Source organism: Pollicipes pollicipes, unplaced genomic scaffold (genome assembly GCF_011947565.3).
Source record: "Pollicipes pollicipes isolate AB1234 unplaced genomic scaffold, Ppol_2.1 Scaffold_3447;HRSCAF=4054_pilon_pilon_pilon, whole genome shotgun sequence".
In the NCBI taxonomy this organism is placed as follows: Eukaryota; Metazoa; Arthropoda; class Thecostraca; order Pollicipedomorpha; family Pollicipedidae; genus Pollicipes; species Pollicipes pollicipes.
Window position 1 is genome coordinate 24,864,275 of NW_023596297.1, and position 20,976 is coordinate 24,885,250.

At 51.1% G+C, this 20,976-nt stretch overlaps 1 protein-coding gene across 1 annotated transcript; it reads right to left on the bottom strand.

Annotated features, from left to right (window-relative positions):
* Positions 1–148: 148 nt before the first annotated feature.
* On the bottom strand, positions 149–15,726 carry LOC119092336 (nuclear autoantigenic sperm protein). Its single transcript, XM_037215301.1, has 10 exons — positions 15,254–15,726; positions 13,097–13,314; positions 7,734–7,922; positions 7,063–7,201; positions 6,315–6,441; positions 5,606–5,780; positions 4,827–4,969; positions 1,442–1,588; positions 701–770; positions 149–207 (listed from the first exon to the last, which is right to left on the bottom strand). The coding sequence occupies exons 1-10, from the start codon at positions 15,355–15,357 to the stop codon at positions 149–151; spliced, it is 1,371 nt and encodes a 456-aa protein (XP_037071196.1). The 5' UTR covers positions 15,358–15,726.
* Between the last annotated feature and the right edge of the window lie 5,250 nt (positions 15,727–20,976).

The window sequence follows — 20,976 nt, forward strand, 5'->3', positions numbered from 1 at the left end:
ACTAATGACCCGTCGCTGGCCCAACCTAACCCAAGTGAAATAGATTGACGACAATGTTCCAGTGCACAATGAGAAGAGTTGACTAGGATGGCTGCATGGCGCAATTACTGCCTCACTTCCGACTTTTTCCGTCCTGCAAAAGTGACTGCTAAGGTATGAAGGAGTTGTATGTATTACTGTGTCCGGGAGCCCTCAGGCGGGAGCGGTCTGCAGACAGCAGCGGCGGCTTCGTTTTCACGGCAGCAGACAGGCAGTGGCAGTGGCAGTATGCGAACTATGGTTTTGTTTTTGTGCACGGTGGCACGCGACGTCAACGGCCACTTTCACGCCGATATTTCCTTTAGACAATGAAGCATGTGACAGAACGATGCAATTACAGCTTGCCACGTCGCTCGGCCATGTTTCCAAGCTGGTGAAGAGACGTCGCCCAACCTCAGCAATCGGACTCAGGCCGGTACACCTCGTGTGCATAAAAAACCTTATCTCGTCTTAATACAAAGTTTATTTACACCAAAATGAACAAACGGCAGGGTAAACGGCGTGATAAAATGACTGACGGCTGCCGGCGGCGCGAGCGTCGGCTGCCCTCAGATGGCAGCGGCAGCGGCGCCCTCACAGGCAGCGGCGCCCTCCGCCGGGGAATGTCCGGGGGCGGCGCGGCGGCGCACCGCTCAGGAGCCCTGGTCGCCGCCGAGGTGGCCGTTGGCGCCGCCGTGGCCGTTCTGCCGGGCGCGCTTGGCCTCCTCCTCGGCAGACTCTCCGGACAGCCGCTGCGGAGGCGCCGGCCGGTTATGACGGCCACCAGATGCCGGGAGTCGCACTCCGCACGAGCGGAACAAGTCTTACAGGCACGGGACTACAAACTGGCTCGTCGGGATTTGATTCAGAACACAAAAGTTCAACAATGAAAATGATTGCACGACAATTATGAGAGCTATTCTTCAAATAGGCCGTAGATCATTTCAGACAACTAGCGGCAGAAGCCCTATCACTCACTGTCCTACCACAGCCGCCACACGACCTCGAAGGGATCACGTGGAGGTTCGAATAGGCTCCGTTATCCATGTGTACATGAGTAACAACAACGAACAACATCGTTTATCCTGAGAAAGTCAATTAGTTCCAAGCGGCGAAACACTTCAGACGCGCGCGTCATTTCCTCTTCAGCCAGTTCACAAGGTCATTACGATACGTTCCAGCCATGCACAGGCCTAATTCAAAAGCTTCAGTCCGAGCCGAGCCCACCACCCACCACTGAAACGCCATAGTTCGAGTAGGGGAGGCTATTTCCTCGGCTCCAGTTGACATTGCATGATGCCAAGCCAGAGTCGGATCATTTCCACGTCTCGTGATCCGAAAAAGATGACAGCCGCGACCCATGATGACAACAGCAGAGTGTCAAGCTCAGTGGCGTTGTACACTCGTGGCGCGTCCCACTGACCTTGCGTTTGACCAGGTGTCCTATACTGCGTGCCTCCTTCTGCTCGCCGTCGGCCTCGGCCGCCGTCGTGGCCTGCCGTGACGTCATCATGACCTTGACCGGTGAGATGGGGGCGGCCGAGGTGGACGGCCCGGCGCCGCCGGCGAACTGCCAGTCACGGACGGAGGGTAGGGGGCAGCGACTGCAGCGCGGCACAGGGGCGGGCGCACAGCGTACAAAAACAGACGGCGCTGCACACTACCGCTAGACCAGTCCTTAGAAGTTTGCTTTTATCAACTACCCGTTTGCAAGCATGGCCTTATAAATAACTTGTATTCAATGCATCACCAAAGGGAGCGCAGGCAACTTCTTGCTGTACGAGCCAGTAAAATGTATTATGCAACACAGAACGTGTGTGGTCGCAACACATGTAAGTTCATGCAGTTTCTAGCAGTCCACCTAGAAAATATTGCACAAGTGCTCGGTCAGGCTGAAGCAATTTGACCACAAGCTATTTTGATCATACATGATTGTCATGCACTACTGCAACGTGAGCCGGACACAACCAACACCATCTGACGGGTGCGGAAGGGGGGAGGGGGAGGTGGAAACGTCCAACGGTGCTAGCGAGTGCGGGTTGATGCGCACATTCGGCCACAGGCGTGGTCAGCGTTTGGGTGCGAACAATAAAACCATCCGTTCCAGTAATTTTCAAGAATTTCAGTAAAACATAGGCAACCACGGAAAACGAAGTGACAATATACGAAAGGCCTACGCAAAAATAACGTTAAGAAATCACTAAACAGTCTAGACAATGACGATGAAGTAGCCGATGACGATAACTAGAAGCACTAGCAGCGACCAAGGATTGGCCAATGCTATATTTCCGAGTCCAAATTATGCGGCCAACATTTCAGAACAGCACTTCAATTCTTTCTTCTCCTGTAACCCCATATTATGCCGTGCATGGCCGACACTCGCGCACGCGAGACGACGTTCACCATTGTGAAATTCAGTCAATTTCGACAATTACTGGACTTGATATACCGTGGAAAAAATTACGAAGGAATGCTTTCAAGATGTTAAAATAGCCTGCCAATATGTGATTACGTGCTTTTCCAAGATCCTGCATAACAGTTATGGTAGAACTGCATCTGTAGCTCGCGTTAAACACCTGCTCGAAGACAATGGTCATAAGTTGTGATTGCTCATCAATATGAACTACTGATGGCATATAAACAGTGAAGAAATTAAAATGTGGTTTGTTCCCTTCAAGTCTCATTAGGACCAATAATGTTAAATACCAGCTTCTACCACGGTTTTTGTCAAACTCTGCAAGTGGAAAACTGGAGGTGCATAGCTGAAATGACGAACACCTAAGATCGTAAATGACATGAGTTTAGGAATTAATCATCATGATGCATTCTTGCCACCATCACAAATAAACTGGTTTGCTAAATCACCTGACTGCTTGAATTCTATGATGTATTTAACCGAACTTTTCAACATGGGGTGCAGATGTTGTTTTGTGATAATTATGATATATTTTAGGAAAGGCAGTAATTGCATCTCTCGTGGGAGTATTTTATACACTTAGTTTCCTTTGTTGTACCTTTGTTATTTCGAAAAATAAAAACGAAAATGATACCTTGCCATCATAAAAACAACTGGAGCTTAAACAATAAGTAAAAAAGTTGTAAAAAGCAATACAGAATTTGGAACTTACTCAAGTAAATTTGCTGGCGTATGGTAAACATCTTGGTAAACATACTAGGCAACTTTCCATCTTCACAAATGTGGCTCAACTGCATTGATAATAGTCCCCTAGCACAACGTTTGGTGCAATGAACCTTACTGACATTGCGTAGTGGAAAAACAAACTAAAGAAAATATCAAAATAAGCATGATTACTTAATGGACCAAACCATTTTTAGGTTTGCCATGATGGCAAGAGTAAGCTAATGGTGCTATAGTGATAATGGTTTGATGGGTAGTGGGTTAAGGCGAGGTAAAGCTGGTGTACCCAGGATGGGAAAATCGTAGGCCAGTGTGGCCAGTGTGTTCATTTACGTTGCGTGGTACTCCCAGCCACCATGACTGAAGAGGTAAACATGCATCCCTTTGTGCGTTGACGTTAGTAGAAATGCACATTTTGTGATTGGTTCAACGGGCCAAGAAGCATCTAGCGAGTAGCGCATCGGTGAAAGCTGTGCGTCACTAAACCACGTGATACATCGCTGTCCCTATGATACCGATATGATCCATATACCGACCGCAGGAGAAACCACGTGATGAAAACTAGTCGGGCGTGTAGTAGATAACTCTGGTCAACATCCACCACGATTATTTTACTTTTTCGATAAGTGATAACCCTGGCGCTTGATGTCCCCTCATTCTTCCCACGTCCTCTGAGAACCCTTACTAATTTGTGTTTTGCGCTTCGGCTGGTTACAAAATTTGGCAACGGCAATGCCTGTCAAATCTCTCCCGGTCCAGACCAGAGCTAGAGCGAGCGAGGCCGGTTAATAAGAATGGCGTGAGCGCTCTGACACGGGTGCCCGCTGTCCTGGCGCTCACTGCTGTCGCTGTGGTTCGGAGCACCGATACCACTAACTGATTCATAGGCCGACCGTGCATTCGGCCGTGATAACATTTGGGTGTTTGTGAGCGCATCGGCTACTGAGGCCATTTCGCGGTGCAGCCGACTACAGCACGCACTGGTCCCACGGGCGCGTCAGCTGCCGGGTCGGACCACAGTCCTTGCAAATGTGCCCGCGCGGCCAATCCAAGGTTTGCATACCAGCGCACGTGACCGGCTCCAAACACCAAGCTGCACTTTTGTGGACACCACCACCTGTCCTCGCTGCAATTATACGATGTTGGCCTTGGGTTTTTTACACGCAATATTTTCGCAATTAGCGTGTTACTTTTTATACGTTCACCAAACGGGAATCATCAGTTTTATTAATATGGTAATGTTGCAGATATCACTGTACTACTGGAATGCGAGCAAATCCGTTTAAGAATATACAGCGGAATTTCCCGGACTCCCGTTTCCCGTTGCTGCAAACCGCGTGGATCTGCGATCAGTGATGTTAGCCTCTAGAAGACGGGACATTCGGAGAGGGCCGGCACGCAAACGGGAAGCCTGCTAATCCCCAAATGAGTCCGAACGCTTCGAGATCCGTACCTGCCTGAGGTCTGCGGCCTTACTGGCAACATGTCTGTTAAATTGACGTACGATACCATGATCTCAGTAACCTACACGCGGTGCAAGGAAGCGCCAAACAATGAAAAACACCCATGGGCCGCTTGGCACGCGCTATGCCAGACATATCCTGACGTGGGCAGGTGGCGTGCAGGGTGACGAAAGAAGCACGATGGGTGTGAGCACTGCACCACTCACCATCTCGGCGATTTTCTTTTGCGCTTCACTCTTCATCTCTTGCATGTCATTAATCTTCTCCTTGATATCGGGCAGCAGATCTTGGAGCTCCTTAATTTCATTCTCTTCTTTGTAAAAGGGGTCGTCGTGCTCGATTGTTTTGCCTAAAAAGCAGACCGATAGGGTGGTATTGAAATCATACCATACGCAGGGTAACACAAGACGAGACAAGACGCAGTCTGATCTTCCACACTCATGCCACTAATGCCCCGAAAGGACGAGGCAGGACGAGATGCGGTTCGATCTTTCATGCTCATGCCAGCCCTGTGCTGTGGAGTCGCCAGGTCTGGTGCACCCCTACCTTACTTACTCATGCCAGTCCTGTGCTATGGAGTCGCCAGGTCTGGTGCACTCCTACCTTACTTACTAATGCCAGTCATGTGCTGTGGAGTCGCCAGGTCCGGTGCACTCCTACCTTACTTACTCATGCCAGTCCTGTGCTGTGGAGTCGCCAGGTCTGGTGCACTACCTTACTTACTCATGCCAGTCCTGTGCTGTGGAGTCGTCAGGTCTGGTGCACTCCTACCTTACTTACTCATGCCAGTCCTGTGCTGTGGAGTCGCCAGGCCTGGTGCACTGCTACCTTACGTCCTGGCCGGCAGAGCCGCTAATGTGGACTGCTGGCCACAGGAAATTTTAAGGAGAACTGAAAACCAAGCGAAACTGCGCCAGGGCTGGCGACATGGAGGACAGACCGCTGATCCGGCCGCGCCAGCGCCAGCCCGGTGCCGCCGCCTCACCTTGCTCGCGGTCGACGATTTGCCCCTGGAGACGCTGTACGCGCGCCAGGATGGTGTCGACTGACGCCTGCAAGCTGGCGATAGCCTCCGAGTACTGGTTGGCCAGCGAGTGCGCCACGCCCAGATGGTAGTGTGTTTCGGCGATCAGCCGGTCGTCCGGCTGCAGGTGCTTCTTCTGCGGACAGAGGAGCCAGCATGGTCAGCGGCTGGTAGAGCCCAGTCACCGCGGCTCGTGGCCCTCAGCCGGAAATGGACAGATTAAGCCTGAGCATATGGTTAGAGCAGCTTTACCCATGCTTGCATTTTCAAAACGTGGTAAGGCATTAATCAAACCCACACATTGTAACACTTTCATATCAAATTTAGTGAAAGTGACCCCATTGTGCTAAGATTCCGACACGGCCTACTCCGAATGCTTAGCATGGAATGAATCTGCGAAAAAGGCTGAAACTCTCACGCTCTGGATGGCTTGAGCACTAAACGTGCTTGCATAGCATTATTCAGCCGACCTCTAAAGGGGTCTCATCTGGTGGTCATCCCACTGCAGCGCGACTGTGTCGTTACCGTGTAGCCATACATATTGGGTAAACCACTTGCGGGGTGTCACCGACTCACGAAAGGCGCTCCCCCTCCCTCCCCTGTGCACGCAGTGCGGCCGACTACGAGCCCCACACAGCCACCAGCCTGGGCGCGCCGTGCGACCTCGCACCTGAATGTCCAGACAGTTGTTGAGGTCGTCCACGGCCTGGGCGTAGTTCTCGGCCTCGATGCTGACCTCACCAAGCTTTTGGTACACCTCGGACAACTTGAGGTCGGACGGCCGGTCCGACGCTTGTCTGCAGGGCGGGAACGCACGCCCGTCAGAGGTGCAACGGCTCGGGGTTACAGCGGTGACGGTCCGAGGTCAGACACGTACCAGTCTGAGCGGTGACGGTCCGAGGTCGGACACGTACCCGTCTGAGCGGTGACGGACCAAGGTTAGAGCCACGCCGGTCAGAGCGGTGACGGCCCGAGGTCAGAGCAATGCCGATCAGAGCGGTAACATACCAAGATTAGAACCGCACCGGTCAGACCGGTGACGGCCCGAGGTCAGAGCAATGCCGGTCAGAGCTGCGACAGCCAGAAGTCAGAGCAGCGCCGGTCAGAGCGGTCGGGGCCACGCCGGCCGGAGCGATAGCAATCAGAGTTTTCAGAACGGCATCGATCACGGCAACATTGTTCATGCGCGAAACTGGCCGGAGCGTCACCGGTGGAAAGCAGATCAAACCAGATGGGTCCAGTCCCACGGCCGTTCATGATAGATCTGACACTGCACAGGAGACAGCGCCCGCCCAGCGGCATGCCAGTAAACGGTTGGTGCAGACACAGTCTGGCTACCGCGCGTCTGCTCCGTCACACGGTAGGAGCTGTAGTCTCCGCCAGACTCCCGGTTTCCTTCGGTCAGAGCGCAGCCTTGCCTGGCAAAGATGATCTTGGCCAGCTCCAGCACCTCCCAGGCCAGCTGGATGTTCGGCACGTCCTCGTCCTCGCCGTCGTCCCCTTCCTTCGCCCCATCCCCGTCGCCGTCCCCGTCGCCGTCGCCGTCACCCTCCTCCGCTGCGGAGCAGGTCCAAGCGTTAGTGTGGGCGCCGACTAGGCCGGCTGAGCCAAACAGCGGCGCACACCGCGGCAGCCCAGCGAATGGCGTAGCACTCAGCGGGCGGCGACAGCGGCGACGGCAGGTGAGGCAAAGGCTAATGCCAAACACAGGTCAGCGACTTGTCGCATGGCGGGTCTGGGGTTGCTGAAACACATCACCCGATAGGCAGAACAATGACGGCATTCAAGAAGCCAACGACAGGAACGATACAGTCAAAACTTACGAAACGGCAACATGAACGGCTTCACACAACGCCACTATCGTGAAAAGAGCCGGGGTGCAGAGCAACCCCAGACAGGTGGTGCGGTGCAGAGACGGCAGGCTGGCGGGCAGGGGACCCTGTGCCGTGCAAAGACGGCAGGCTGGAAAGTAGGAGGCCGAGGGCCGGGTGCCGTTCAGAGAAGGTAGGCAGGCGGGCGGGGGGCCGGATGCCGTGCACAGACGGCAGGCTGGTGGGCAGGGGGGTAGGCGCCTCGTCGGCGTGCTCACTGTCGCAGTCCTGCGATGTGTCACCGGCGCGGCCGGCGTCGGCGTCTTCCTCGGCGGAGGCCGCTTCCTCGGCGGAGGCCGCTTCCTCGGCAGACGCCGTGTCGCTGTCACCCCCCTTGTCCGCAGCCGCCTGCTCCTCAGCGTCGTCCTCCTCGCTGCCCTCGCCGTCCTCGTCGTCCTCTGTCGATTCTGAAACGACAGCAGCCGCGCCATCACGATACTGAGTGGGGCAGAGTCTGTAGGCACACTGACGCCGTATGGGATAACAGGCTCCATGCGTTCGTCAGCAACATGGAGACTGAAACCATGGTGCATGAGAGAGCTGCCCACATGACTGGCAAGCTCAGGAACTGATCAGACGACTTGAAGACCGTAGAAGGGTCCTTGGTACGTGCACAGCATCTGCGAATCACATATGCGTGCCCTGGATCGCTAAGGCACCTAGGCATTCCACAGAAAAAGACCAAACAGCTTGCTACTACTCTTGTTAGTCACAGCTAAGACCATCGCCATTCGTTAGTTGGCTGGCTCAGACGTGCGCACCCCGCAGTGTATACACCTGTCGTGGTGAGGCCGACCTAAGGAAGTCCCGCTTTTCCATGTCACGCTGTAGCCCACACCGGCGCCAGGCCGCATGCGGGGTCCCTTACTCGCACAGTCCTGCACTCGCCGTACGTGCTCACGGATAGGCCATGCTCCGATTGATCCCCAATGTTCCGCTAAGAAATTATATCAAACTCTCTAAACCTATTCAATAAGACTCACTGCATTGGAAGTCCGAATATTTGGGGTTGCTGAACACGTTTTACATCCAGGCTTGTACCGAAGCGACTGCTCATACAATGCACAATGAGCGTGAGCATCGAGCGAAGGCCAACTTTACCGAACCGGCTGGGCACGATGCCCTGGTGATTGTATTGCTGCATAGCTCGCAGTGAAGACAGAGTACGATGAGGGATCACAGCGTCGTGGGTACAAGAAATATCAGTAAGCACACGAATCAGTAAAAATATCAGTAAACACGAAACCAATGCCTACCCTGCACACCCCGCCCCGTTCGGTTGCCACTTTCCTGGCGCTACCTAGCTGCGGAAAACAACGGCAAGAACACTGACGGCTAACCACGGAGGCGGAAATGGATAGCGAGGTTCGCCGACTCGACAAAAGCTGACTGCAGCACACCCGGAGACGCGCTTGTCGTGCCCAGGCTGCTATCCAATGGCATCAAGCATGCTCATACGAACGGAAATTTGCGTGCAAAGAAAGGGTCAAACTCCTCCCAGGAGCCTTCTGTGGGTGAAGTTTTCACCAAAGATGCAAAAGGTCGAAATCCGAATACAGAAGTACTAAGCGTTACACGCTGCTGTCAATGAGCGTTAGTGGGAGTCTCTCGGAGTTTTAACTAGTCCGATCACCTCCAAAAGTCTACAGATAACGAGTGATTGTTAGCCCTATTACATTTCCTAGGCAGGTGGCTGCCTTCGCTATGTTCTCGACACTGTGTAAGAACAGAGCGATCTCGAGCTAGTACTACATACTGACGGCCAGCTATGGTTACGAGGCCCAGCAAGCGCTCTCTTGCTTGCCGTGTCTTACCAACTGGCTTCACTTCTGTCGTCGCCGGCGCGGCGGCAGCGGGCACAGAGTCCGCGCCCGGCGCAGCGAGGGGGGCGTTTAGGTCCGACATCGGTTCAGACGCAGAGGGGGCACGCTCCGGCACGGACGGGACAGGTCTTCTGTCGGCTTCCAATGCCGAAGCTTCGTCCTTACCGCCGTCAGACTCCGGAACTGCGGCCGCCGATCGGCCCTCGCCATGGGCGTCCACCTCCTGGTCGCGCTCCCCTTCTTTGGCCGGGTGCGCGGGCGGCTCCGTCGTATCAGCCGCTGGTTGGTCTTCATCCCCGTCCTTCAGACAGGCCTTCCCGTCCTGTGCGGCCACCTTCTCCTCCGCAGCCAACCCTGCTTCAGCTGCGGCCTCCTCAGCGCTGGGAGCCAGCTCGGCCGCGTCTCTGCTGCCGACAGTTTCCTCCGGACCGGCGGGCGGTCCGCCGGCCGTCGGCTCAGCCGCGTCCCCACTGCCGCCCGTCTTCTCCACACTCGCCGGGGGCCCGCTCACGGGCGAGAGGCTAGCGCTGTTGAAGCCAGAGTCAGGCGGTGGTGCGGCGCCGTCCGCCGTCGGGCCGGTCGTCGCCCCGTCCACCTCCATGGCGCCTGCATCGTCCAAGAGCGGCTGCTCGGTCGCTTCCGTTCCGGCAGGCTTGTTGCTGCTGCCCGCCGCGCTACCGGTCGGGCCGGCCGACGCCCCGTCCACCCCCATGGCGCCCGCGTCCCCCACGAGCGGCTGCTCGGTCGCTTCCGTCCCGGCAGGCTTGCTGCTGCTGCCCGCCGCGCTACCGGTCGGGCCGGCCGACGCCCCGTCCACCTCCATGGCGCCCGCGTCCCCCACGAGCAGCTGCTCGGTCGCTTCCGTTCCGGTAGGCTTGCTGTCGCTGCCCGCCGCGCTACCGGTCGGGCCGGCCGACGCCCCGTCCACCTCCATGGCGCCCACGTCCTCCACGGGCGGCGGCTCAGTAGCTTCTGTCCCAGCAGGCTTGCTGTTTTTCTCTGTCGCGCTACTAGTCGGGCCAGCCCCAGTCCCGTCAGCTGGCAGCTGCTGCTGCTGCTGCGAGCTAGCCTTTTCCAGCAGCTGGAAATTCTCCTGAAGGGCCTCGTCGACCTCTTCCATAACCTGCAGTTTCTCCTCCTCTGGAGGCGGTTGAGAGGGGAGGGGGGGGGGGGGGAGGCGGCAAGTAAGACGGCACGAGCTGGCGCGAACGAACACACACGACGGGCGCTGATCCCAAGCGACGGCGCGACAGGCGGGGAGAAAGCGAATGTAGCAGATGTGCGGAATGCTGCTGTCAGCACGGAGCAACACAGCGCTCGCAGCAATGTATAATGGTGCGGCAATGGTGGGGAACACAGACGGAGCCTCCCTCGACATAGAGGGCTACAAGAACAGTGCGTGGAGCTTAATTGTTGAAGGAAGTGTCCTACCTTTGGGGCATATTTCGAGAAACACGCTCTGGTGGAGCCCCAGGATCAGTTGTATCTAGGAATAACACTGGGTACTACCATCACAATATAATGGAGAGATTGATCTGCATAGCCTTTTCAGTCCAAATCCCGCTCTGACACTTTTGTCACAGCACAACGCTCCTTCTTTTCTTTGTAGCCTTAGGGTGTAGCCCTATCCGCGGCAACTGACGATGGCCGACCCTGCTGGGGGCGATCCTCAGTTGTCACGGACAGTGGTACCACCTCTGAGCTGTTGAATTCGCACATCGAATGACTGCTGGCTTAAAAGTGGCGCCTCTACTGGCATGAATGACGTCAGTCCACATGAACGTCTGCGAATGGCGCACCAGGAGGCGAAGGCCATTCACCGGGAAGAGCATTGAGCGAGATTTGACCTAGTGCGTCATTCTTTGACGTGCCGTTTGTCGGCTTTCCAAGCCAAAGTGCGCTTCGAAAAGGCACTCTGCTAAACGCCATGGGGGAGGGAACAAACCGATAGTATAACGTTTCGTGGAGTTGGCGTGATAAGGGCAGCACGTTTGTATTTTCCCTTGTAAGAATGGTCTTATCTTTTTAAGGGTTCCAAACTTTCGTAACATATATTGCACGAGCCTTTTGATGACTAAGTATGTTGCAAACATTACGGAATACATTGGAATCAGCAAGTAAAATGAAAAGCATTACTCTAAAGTCATGAGTAGGGAATCCCATGATTTCTCCCGCCGAAGCGGCTTTTTCAAATCAAACATTTGAGCTATTGCAATGGATTTCGAGAAAACTCGAATTATGATCAGATCAGATATATCTAATCAAAAGAATACGTTAACAGTGCAAAAAGAGGGAACACCCCAGTCTAGACACCATTGGCCACACATCTGGCCAGAAATCATGATGTCTCATGATGTCACGGTGCCAGTCAAAAACATCATTAAGTTCTCTTCTCCTTTTTATGCACGCAAGTACCAATTTTAGTACTATGACATACATGCTCTTTGAATTATGAGCTTACTGAATGACAAATTGCTTTTATGTGTTTTATTCGGACCACTTTCTTGGCATATGGTCACAAGTTACTTTGCATAGTTCAGGGAATCTTTGTTGTTGTTGATTGGAGTTTTAGGGCGCGTCGACTACTGCGGTCATTTTGCGCCCAGGGAATCTTTGTGTAGTGTTAGGTTGTTTTTTATCCTTCAGGATTTAACAGGAGAGTTCTTTGATGCCTGTTCATAGCTGGGGTGGCGTCAATGACATTCCATGCAAAACCTCCAGGGCCATAACCACAATATGTTACATTTGATAACACAATTATTTACAGAGCTGCTCATCCCCTGAATCCAAATGCACCATTTATAAATGTGTCATTTTCTATGGATTGAATAGGTGTTTTCACAGCATAGGCCAAGCAAATTCTAATACTTTGGACAAATACAAAATGCTAGCATATCTAAGACAGTAGCGATAGCTTCATTCCTCGGAGAAAAACCAGGAGAATGGAGATACCGAGACGTTGATATTTCGGCGCTTTATCAAAACCATAGCAGAAGTCTAATTATACTAAGTGTGCTGAGTCTACTTCTGCTATTGTTTCATCAAAGGCATATTGTTCAAATATCAACACATCTGTATCTCCATTCTCCTGTCTTTTTTCCTGAGAAATGAGGCTATTACTACCATCTGATCCATGTGAATAATGTTCCCCGCAAATGCACTAATAACTTCTGTAAACAATGTCTGCTGTATTGTTTGCCACTCCACCCGCTTTGTTTTGAAATGTCCCTACAAACCAAAAGCAATGCCAAGACCGTTGTGAGCACTGGGACGGGAAACCAGGTGGAAAAGCATCACATGTTGTGACCTGCATTAGCAGCATTCTGAAGCCATTGTATGATGTACCTGACAGCTTATCTGGCGCCTCTGTCTGTGATGTGTCAGCATCCTCTCCCTCTGGCACTAGAACATGAAACAGCCAGCATGCAAACACCAGGTATTCAGGTATACATGCGGCATGGAATACATGGGCATGCAAACAAATACAAGAAACATGCTTTTTTTGGATGATGATTGTAACTAGCTTCATCTAATTTTCATACAGACCCAACTGTTGACAACTGATGCACAGATGATCCAAACACAACATAATCATCAGCAACAGCTGGAAGCAACATGCATCAAAACCATCCCAGCATGCGGTACATCAATCACCCTCACAAGTCCATGCCAAAGAACACCCCCAGCATGCAGTGCATCAATGATCCCCATGTGTCCACGTCAGAGAAACCGGCAACGACCGTCGCCGGGCACCATACCTCCCTCCAGAGCGTTGCCCAGCACGCCTGTCTCGATGCGCGAGAGCTCCAGCAGAGCCTTGCCGTAGGCGAAGTAAGCTTCGCCACAGGGGTCAGCTGTCTCGCCGTACTGTTCGGCCAGCAGCCTGCAGGCCTCCTGCAGCGAGTTCACTGCAGAGTGGATGTCACGCACCAGCAAGTGGCGCTTGCCCTGAACCAGGTGCTGCAGTGCTTCATTCCTGGAAAGAGACCAACAAAACTTGTATACCTTTATTACAACTTTTTTACATGATGACACTTTCCTGGAACTGTGTGAATCACAGAGGTTGGCAGAGGCCAGCATTACCAGGAATGTGCCAGCAGCAGCTTCATGGTGTATTGCATGGTTTTACTCAGCCTCTATCAAGTACTCTCCAAACAACTCAACAAAACTTATTGTGTGCCAGCAAACAGACAAATCTCAACACAACACCCAAGTGTGCCACATGGTCCCATATAATCCACATCAGTCTCCTAGAGATAGCACTCATGCAATGTTTGAGAGCCAAAAATATCTGGTATGCCAAACATGTAATGCATTGCAGTAAAGCTACACCAATCATTCAGCCCATACATGCCGTAAATCAGCATGCTTGGAGTATGGCATGTGGTTACCAATGATTGCAGCACATGAAAAGCCAATTTTCCATAAAATCAGAGTGCAACAATTATAAATTCACAAACAAGTGTATTAACACTTACATAATACATCACATTTTTAGCAAAAAATGAGTTAGACACACACCTGGGCTAGGTTCAGAGAAACAATGTCAGTAGCTGGTGAGCACCAGAAATGTCATTTGAAGGCCTGGCCACATGTACTGTTTGTCTGTACAAAGAGCTGCATTGCAGGGCAAGTGCACTGTAATCAAAATTGTACCATCATTCTGTTAAAGTGGCTGCTTGATGTACATCCACACATCATCTATATACACATTTTATCAGCAACAGTCTGAAAAATCCATTCACTGCACCAAAGTCCCACCACAACATTAATTCAGTAATCCTTGTGTTTGAGTGTTGTCAACTCAGTCAAATTCTGCTTTATTTCTATGTAATTTGCATATGAAAATGTTCAAGATTTTGTTTCTAGAACTTTCCCAGCAGCATTGTCATACCTCCCTCCCAAAAAAAAATTGCCTCTGTGCATTAAAAATGATCATGATTATGCAGTGAACTCTGCACACTTCAATACTTTTTACAACATTTAATTGAAACCTTTCATATGCATGAATTTCTTGGATCAAAGCACACTAAACAGTGCTTGTTGTACGAGCCTTGCCCTCAGCATCAATTCACACAATTCCATGTCAACCAGGTCAACAGCAGAATTTGGAGGGTTAACATACTACAATGTTTGCACCCTGCAGCCCTCTGACAGTCATCTGATCTGACTTTTAACAAGCCTGTTGGCACCCTGCTGCACTCCCCCCCCCCCACCCCTCCCCCCTGCAGGTCATACCCATCCAGGACAAAAAGTAAGCACCCAAGCCTAAAATGACTTAAACTCACTCAACCATGGGTTGGGTGGATCAGAAGGCAAGCATTCTGAGTGCTCTAAAAAACTGAGCCATCACTCACTCAGCCATTACAACAGACAATTGTATCATTATGCACATGCACTAATTTTTTGCCATAATGGCACTATGCCATGCCATGCCATGCCAAACATGTTCTGCAAAACATTTTTTGCAGTCTGGTATGAAGACAGCATGCTGAAGTATCTTGGCAGTGCACTTCAGACAATACAAATAAATAATATGCTTAAAATTTCCACTGTGTCAGTAACACAGTAACAATTTGAGCACATGCACACTGTAAGCCAACACATTTAGGAATTCAGTGCAGATACTACAGATTTTGGCACATGGGGAAACAATGCTTCAAGGGAACATTATTTTGCAAAGGCCAGCTCAGCCAAAAAGACTACAAATACTCTTTGGCAAAATCAATATTGAAAAAAATAAACTGAAAACTGCACACTTGAGCCCCACCTAAGCTAGGTGTGCATATGCAACAGGTTCAGAACAGACATTCATATACGCATCTGGCGCCATGTATGGATTTTTCCCAGAATGGACCGTGAGCATCCTTGTCCAGTAGCCAAAACATACAATAATAAGTAAATAAAATACTAACGTGTCAGCCTTGGAAGGAGACGACTTCGGTGATTTTTCCTTCTCGGCTTGCTTCACCTCCACGGCGGCCTTTGAGGACTGGTCTGCTGGAGCTGAGTCAGCCATCGCCACGTTGTAATAGAATACAAAATGACAAAGCGTTCGTAGATGATTTGAACAAGTGCGGCAGTACAGTAAGATTCACACCTGCTTCAAACCAGTGCCAATCAAACGCGCCAACAGCCGACCACACGTCCCCGTCTCCGAGCCGCACTAGCATACGCGCGGCATTGAGCAGACGCAAAGTCGATTTTCCGCGCGCATCTTTGTTACGTCTATTCTGTAACAGGTGACCGAAATAAGCAATGACCCAGATGTTAAAAATACGCTGAAACGGGTAATAATTTCTCTATTTTTAGATAGTTGAACAGTTTGCAATGAACTTAAATATTTCTATTTCAGCAACTTCATCGTACGCCAGGAACACTAAAATTTGCTAATTCTTGCTCTTGCGAAAGAAACTAGTAGGACATGTAAAGGAAATTTCGTCCACAGAACGGATACTAAAACAACGCAGCAGCGACAAAACGGGCACCCCTATTTCGCTGCCAGCTAAACACAGGTGCCGAATTTGTATTGTTTTATGTTATTTTCCTCTTCCCCCAATGCACAGTTGAGTCCTGGGCGGAGTCACCGGGGGGAGGGGGACAGGTTTCTCTATCATCGGAAAGCGTCGAGGCCTTGCGTTGCTGGCCAGCGCCCCGCGTCAGTCCTCACTGTGGGATACCACATTGCACTTCGTGGCCACATCAATGCATCATAGTTCAGTTTTACGCACGATTGCTCCCCCTGCGACACAGTGTGTGTGTGCAGGCCTGGAAGAGTTCGTTTAGCGTTCACCGCAGACCTGCCCTGACACGGCGCGCCAGGAAGGGAAAAATATGCTCACCGCACACGTATATTTGAATTGCCATATTCAAATGATTATCAATCTTCGCACGATACTATCCAGTGCCAAACATAGACGCTCGCCTCGAAACTCGCCTCAACGATGAACCAGCATCAAACGCAAAATTTATGCAAGTGAAGTCTCTGAGTGCAGTCATTTATAAACACATGAAGAAATCCCTTTAATGAGCGCAGAGTACCATTCTTTTTGGTCCGTCCCAGAGAACCCACCCAACAGAGGACACGGTGCGGAGTGCTGGTTGTTTATAGCAAAGCCATTTCGACCAGAAATGATCCATTCAGGGCTGTGGGATGAAGGAGAATGGATAACGCTGGGACAGAACTACATGCCCCTCTGGAGGGGGGCGGGGGGGGGGGACCACCGAGCTTTAGCCCGCGAGGGGCGCCTCTACGGAGTGTGTGCTTGGCACTCGGTCGGAGTCCTCCCCCCCCCCCCCCCCCCTCTCCTCCAGCAGCCCTCCCGGCCAACTCGTGGCTGACGCATGAAGTCTGCCGCGGACAAGCGCGGTGTTGCGAAGATGCGGGATGAAGCTGGAAAGGGCGAGAAGAGGGTCGGACGAAGTTCCCGAATGGCCAAGCTCCACGGCTGGCGTCGGAATGAAACGAACTTTTTCATTGCGCAAGCGCACCACCCAGCTGCAGCACGTGGAACACCTGATTCGGGGCTCCTTCACTGCTCGACGGCCGCCTCGGCCTCCGTAGCCAGCGCGGCCGACAGCCAACACCGTCACCAAGCGAGAAGTCTCCGAATCAGCTCAACATTGGCACCGTATGCAGCCGGGGCCCGCGCCATATTAAAGGATAGCTCCCGTCAACCATTCCGGCCGTCCGCACCATACCGACCGCGAACGGTTGTGCGAGCGCCGCACCGCGGTGGATGAAAATGTTTACGATAGGAGGGGACAGTTCTCCCCAGTCTTAGCAACCTTCTTGTAGGAGAACATATATGTTTTGCACGATTTTATTTGAGCGACACCATGTCCAACTTTTGCTCTGATAAAGCTCCCTATAAGGTGAAGTTTCCTTTTCAGTTGGGGGGCCTTCAGCCCCTAACTTGGGCTCCAGCCCCTCTCCCTCCCCCCCCCCCGAACTTTGGGAGGGAAGTTGGCCAAATCTGGGGAAATACCAGCCCAACAGCAGCCTACATTGACATGTCTCCACCTTGCCCATGCTCAGCCAGTGCAGATAACGGTCCTGGCAGTTGCCGCATGTTTAAAAGAATTGTGCATGATATGGTAAAACCCCAACACAATAAACACTTACAGTAAACCATCATTAAAATAGAGAAGGAGAGAGAGAGAGAAGAGAAAAAAAAAAGAAAGAAGAGAGAGAGAGAAGAAGAGAGAGAGAAGAGAGAGAGAGAGAGAGAGAGAGAGAGAGAGAGAGAGAGAGAGAGAGAGAGAGAGAGAGAGAGAGAGAGAGAGAGAGAGAGAGAGAGAGAGAGAGAGAGAGAGAGAGAGAGAGAGAGAGAGAGAGAGAGAGAGAGAGAGAGAGAGAGAGAGAGAGAAAGAGAGAGAGAGAGAGAGAGAGAAAGGGAGAAAGAGCGAGATCTACTTATCTATATATACGCCTACATTTGCTACGTTCTGTAGAGCTCATGTGCGTACCCACAGAATGGACACATGAGCACAACACTTTGCATCAGCTGCTTAAAAACACATAAGTTTTGTGAAGCGGAAGTGGTGCAGCTGCAATTCTCCGCTGCCCAATGAAATTCGAAATGTGCGTATGATTTATTCCCGCACGTGTGCGTGGAAAGCTAGTTGTGCATTGATCTATGAATTCACTAGCACGGGGTTTCAGCACGGTATGTGGCTCTCACAACCTGTTTAAAGTGCACAGGTCACGTAACACGATTTCACGCACAAAATACGCACTTCAGTTCGTGTAAAACAGAACATAAAACACTTCCATGCATCATTTACGAAACTGTTCCTCAAACCCTCCCCTAAATGTGCTTGAATATCATACAGAAAGTCTTTTCACCGCTCGATTCACTGAACAAGTATTGCGAGCTCGCTGCAGTTCAAAGTACTCTGTTCCGAGCTGTTGTGTCTCTAAACGAAAAAATGACCCTCAGAGGCTGTGCTTTGAAGGTGTGGCAAACAAAACACCCCTCGTTCCAATGTCACGTCTAGCCCACGCTGATTATAACAGAATCGCAAGTTGAGCTGACTTTTTAATGGTCATGTAATTGCACTTCGTATGTTCGGTGTTACTGGCTTAGGTACGTGCAGCCAGCCTGGCTACCCCCCGACAGTGCTGATGATAATCGCACTTTTATGGTTCGCCATAACTGTGGGTTAAAAAAACGTTTCAAACGCAGCACCCGTACAGCGCCCGATGCACATATAACAGTGCAGCAGAGCACATTTAGCATCACTAACGATTGTACTGTTTGGCACATGCGGTCCTTTGGCGGCAAGCACAAACTATGTAAAAGTACCACTAGAATCCTTGTACGCTTTTGTAGAGTCGCATAAAATATAAAACGCAAATAAGTGTACGTACGTCACAGCGGTAATTAGTAGAAAATCTGGACGATGCTGCCTCGGGGATAGAAAGGCTTCTGAAGCGCGAATATGTTTCAGAGAGCTAGCTGTCACCTGGGATTTTGCCGTTTCTCATTCATCCGGTTGCATGTGATTCTCTTGCGCCGTAAATATGGCTTCCGCGTTGACTTACCAGTTCGTTTCGATTCTACGAATAGCTTGTTTCAATGTCCTTGATGATTATTCGCGCACCGTGTAAGCAGTGCGGCACCAGCGTGCTTATTATAAGTATATTCATCTTTGAATGAGCCAAACAAAATGGAATGTATGGACGAACCCTGGTGTGCATTGCATGTATGGGGGGCAACCTCGCTACTCAAGCTTTAACCGTATGCATTGTCCAAAGTATGCAAGTGTATTGCAAATGTCCTCGAGAGGAGCCGAATTGTCAGGGTTGTAACACGCGGTGGAATACAAACAAAAACAAACGCACAAAACAGCAGGCAGTGACAGACACTGTCAAATGCCTTTGATACGTTAACTGGTCGATAAGCTTTACCCGTCAACATTCATGATATGAATATGCTATCTGAAATGCTCACGAATGACTTATTATTTGAAAGAGTTTTACAAACCCTGTGCTGGCTCAAGATATCAGACAGTGCGATGTAAAACGCAACGTAAGGTGCTCGCACATCATCGCATAGGTTCGATGGGAATAAGCGAGATTGGTTCGACGGTTTCTTAAGAGAAAATCAGATCAGACTGTCAGATTTAACAATCGGCTCCACTGGTAATTTGACCCACTTCCATGGCAACATCAGAGAGGAAAACTACTGTTGATAATGTGATGGCATAAGGGCGGATAGGCAGACCTTAACAATATGAGCGTCACTCTTTCCCGACAGCAGGCACAACTGGTGTACGGTGATACCATAGCGCAGTTTACTTTATGTTTAGTGACATGCCGTAGGCAGTGAATCGTCACACACCCGCCTCATACGGAAATCCCGCGTAACTACCGGAGTTGCGGCCAATAAGCTGATCAAGGTCTTCCTCCTGGTGGCAGCGACGAAGTAGTTGGACTGGTATTTAAGCTCATCTGGAAGCTTTGATGGCGATGGTCCTTGCCCACTAACGATGCTTAGAATTGCGCGGTGATATTTAACCTGAACTTCGCTATCCCTTTGTGTCATTATGTGTCTGCGGCGGTCGCATCGGCTGGATGCATGCTCCCAACGATTCAGTTGCCTGTTGGCACCCGTGACATCGTGACGTGACATCCCTTGACATCCGTTGACAGTTGACATCTGTGTGTTTTGTCTTGCTCGGGGAGTCGGTGATAGCCACGTCAAGCGGCGATTCATATCCAACAGGTAAGTGGGACGTCAGTATGAACAACACCTGGGTGAGCGAAGAGAACGGCTCAACATCTGAAGAAGTCGACGCCTGTGATCCCTGACTGTCTTTGTACAGCGTGGTATAGAGGAGATCACCCATGTTTAGAGCCGACCACATGCACCGTGCACTGTACACGACAGGTGCTAGCCTGCCGAAAGCTTGACCAAAGACCTATCACTAACGCTGGCACAAACATTTCCCAACTGCGCCACCGTGGAGCTCGGAACGAGGAAAGACATCTTCCTGAAACTTGTTCGCGTGAATATTTATTGTTTTTGTGGCATATGTTTTGTGCGTGCGCAATGTTAAAGGCTGCCACATAAGCCGCTGACCGGTAGTCGCAAGGCGTGCTAAGGGTTGGAATGCGTTTGACATTGACAACAGTGGGAGGGCTACCTTTATTGGTTCGATCGGCTGGTGTCAACCGTGATGTTTTAGTAACTGGCCCGTTGAATGGTAAATGTTATGAAGGATTGAAACACTGTTCAGACAGAGAGATACGCGAGCATGATGCCTTTGTCACGCGAATTCAACGAGACGTTAAACTGTGGCTTCAGATTCTCTCGCGTGGGGTTTACCACAGAGGCTCTTTTCGAGGCGCGCTTTGGCTTTGGGGATGATAGAATCACATGGTGCATATTGAAAGCGATGCACTGGTTCAAACTTCAACCAGTGGGCTCTCGGCAGCAGGCCCTTACCACCCACTGGGCTAATCAAAAACGTATTTTTGTTCGCACCAGCAGAGGTGCACATGGCGGTTGTCATGACGACGGTGGTCGCGACTGTATGAAAGAAGCGTAGTGCGTTACTGAGCGTTTACAACATGGCTTGGACTCGAAAATAAGCAAAATTTATATCCTTATCGTGTCTTGACAGTGCCGTA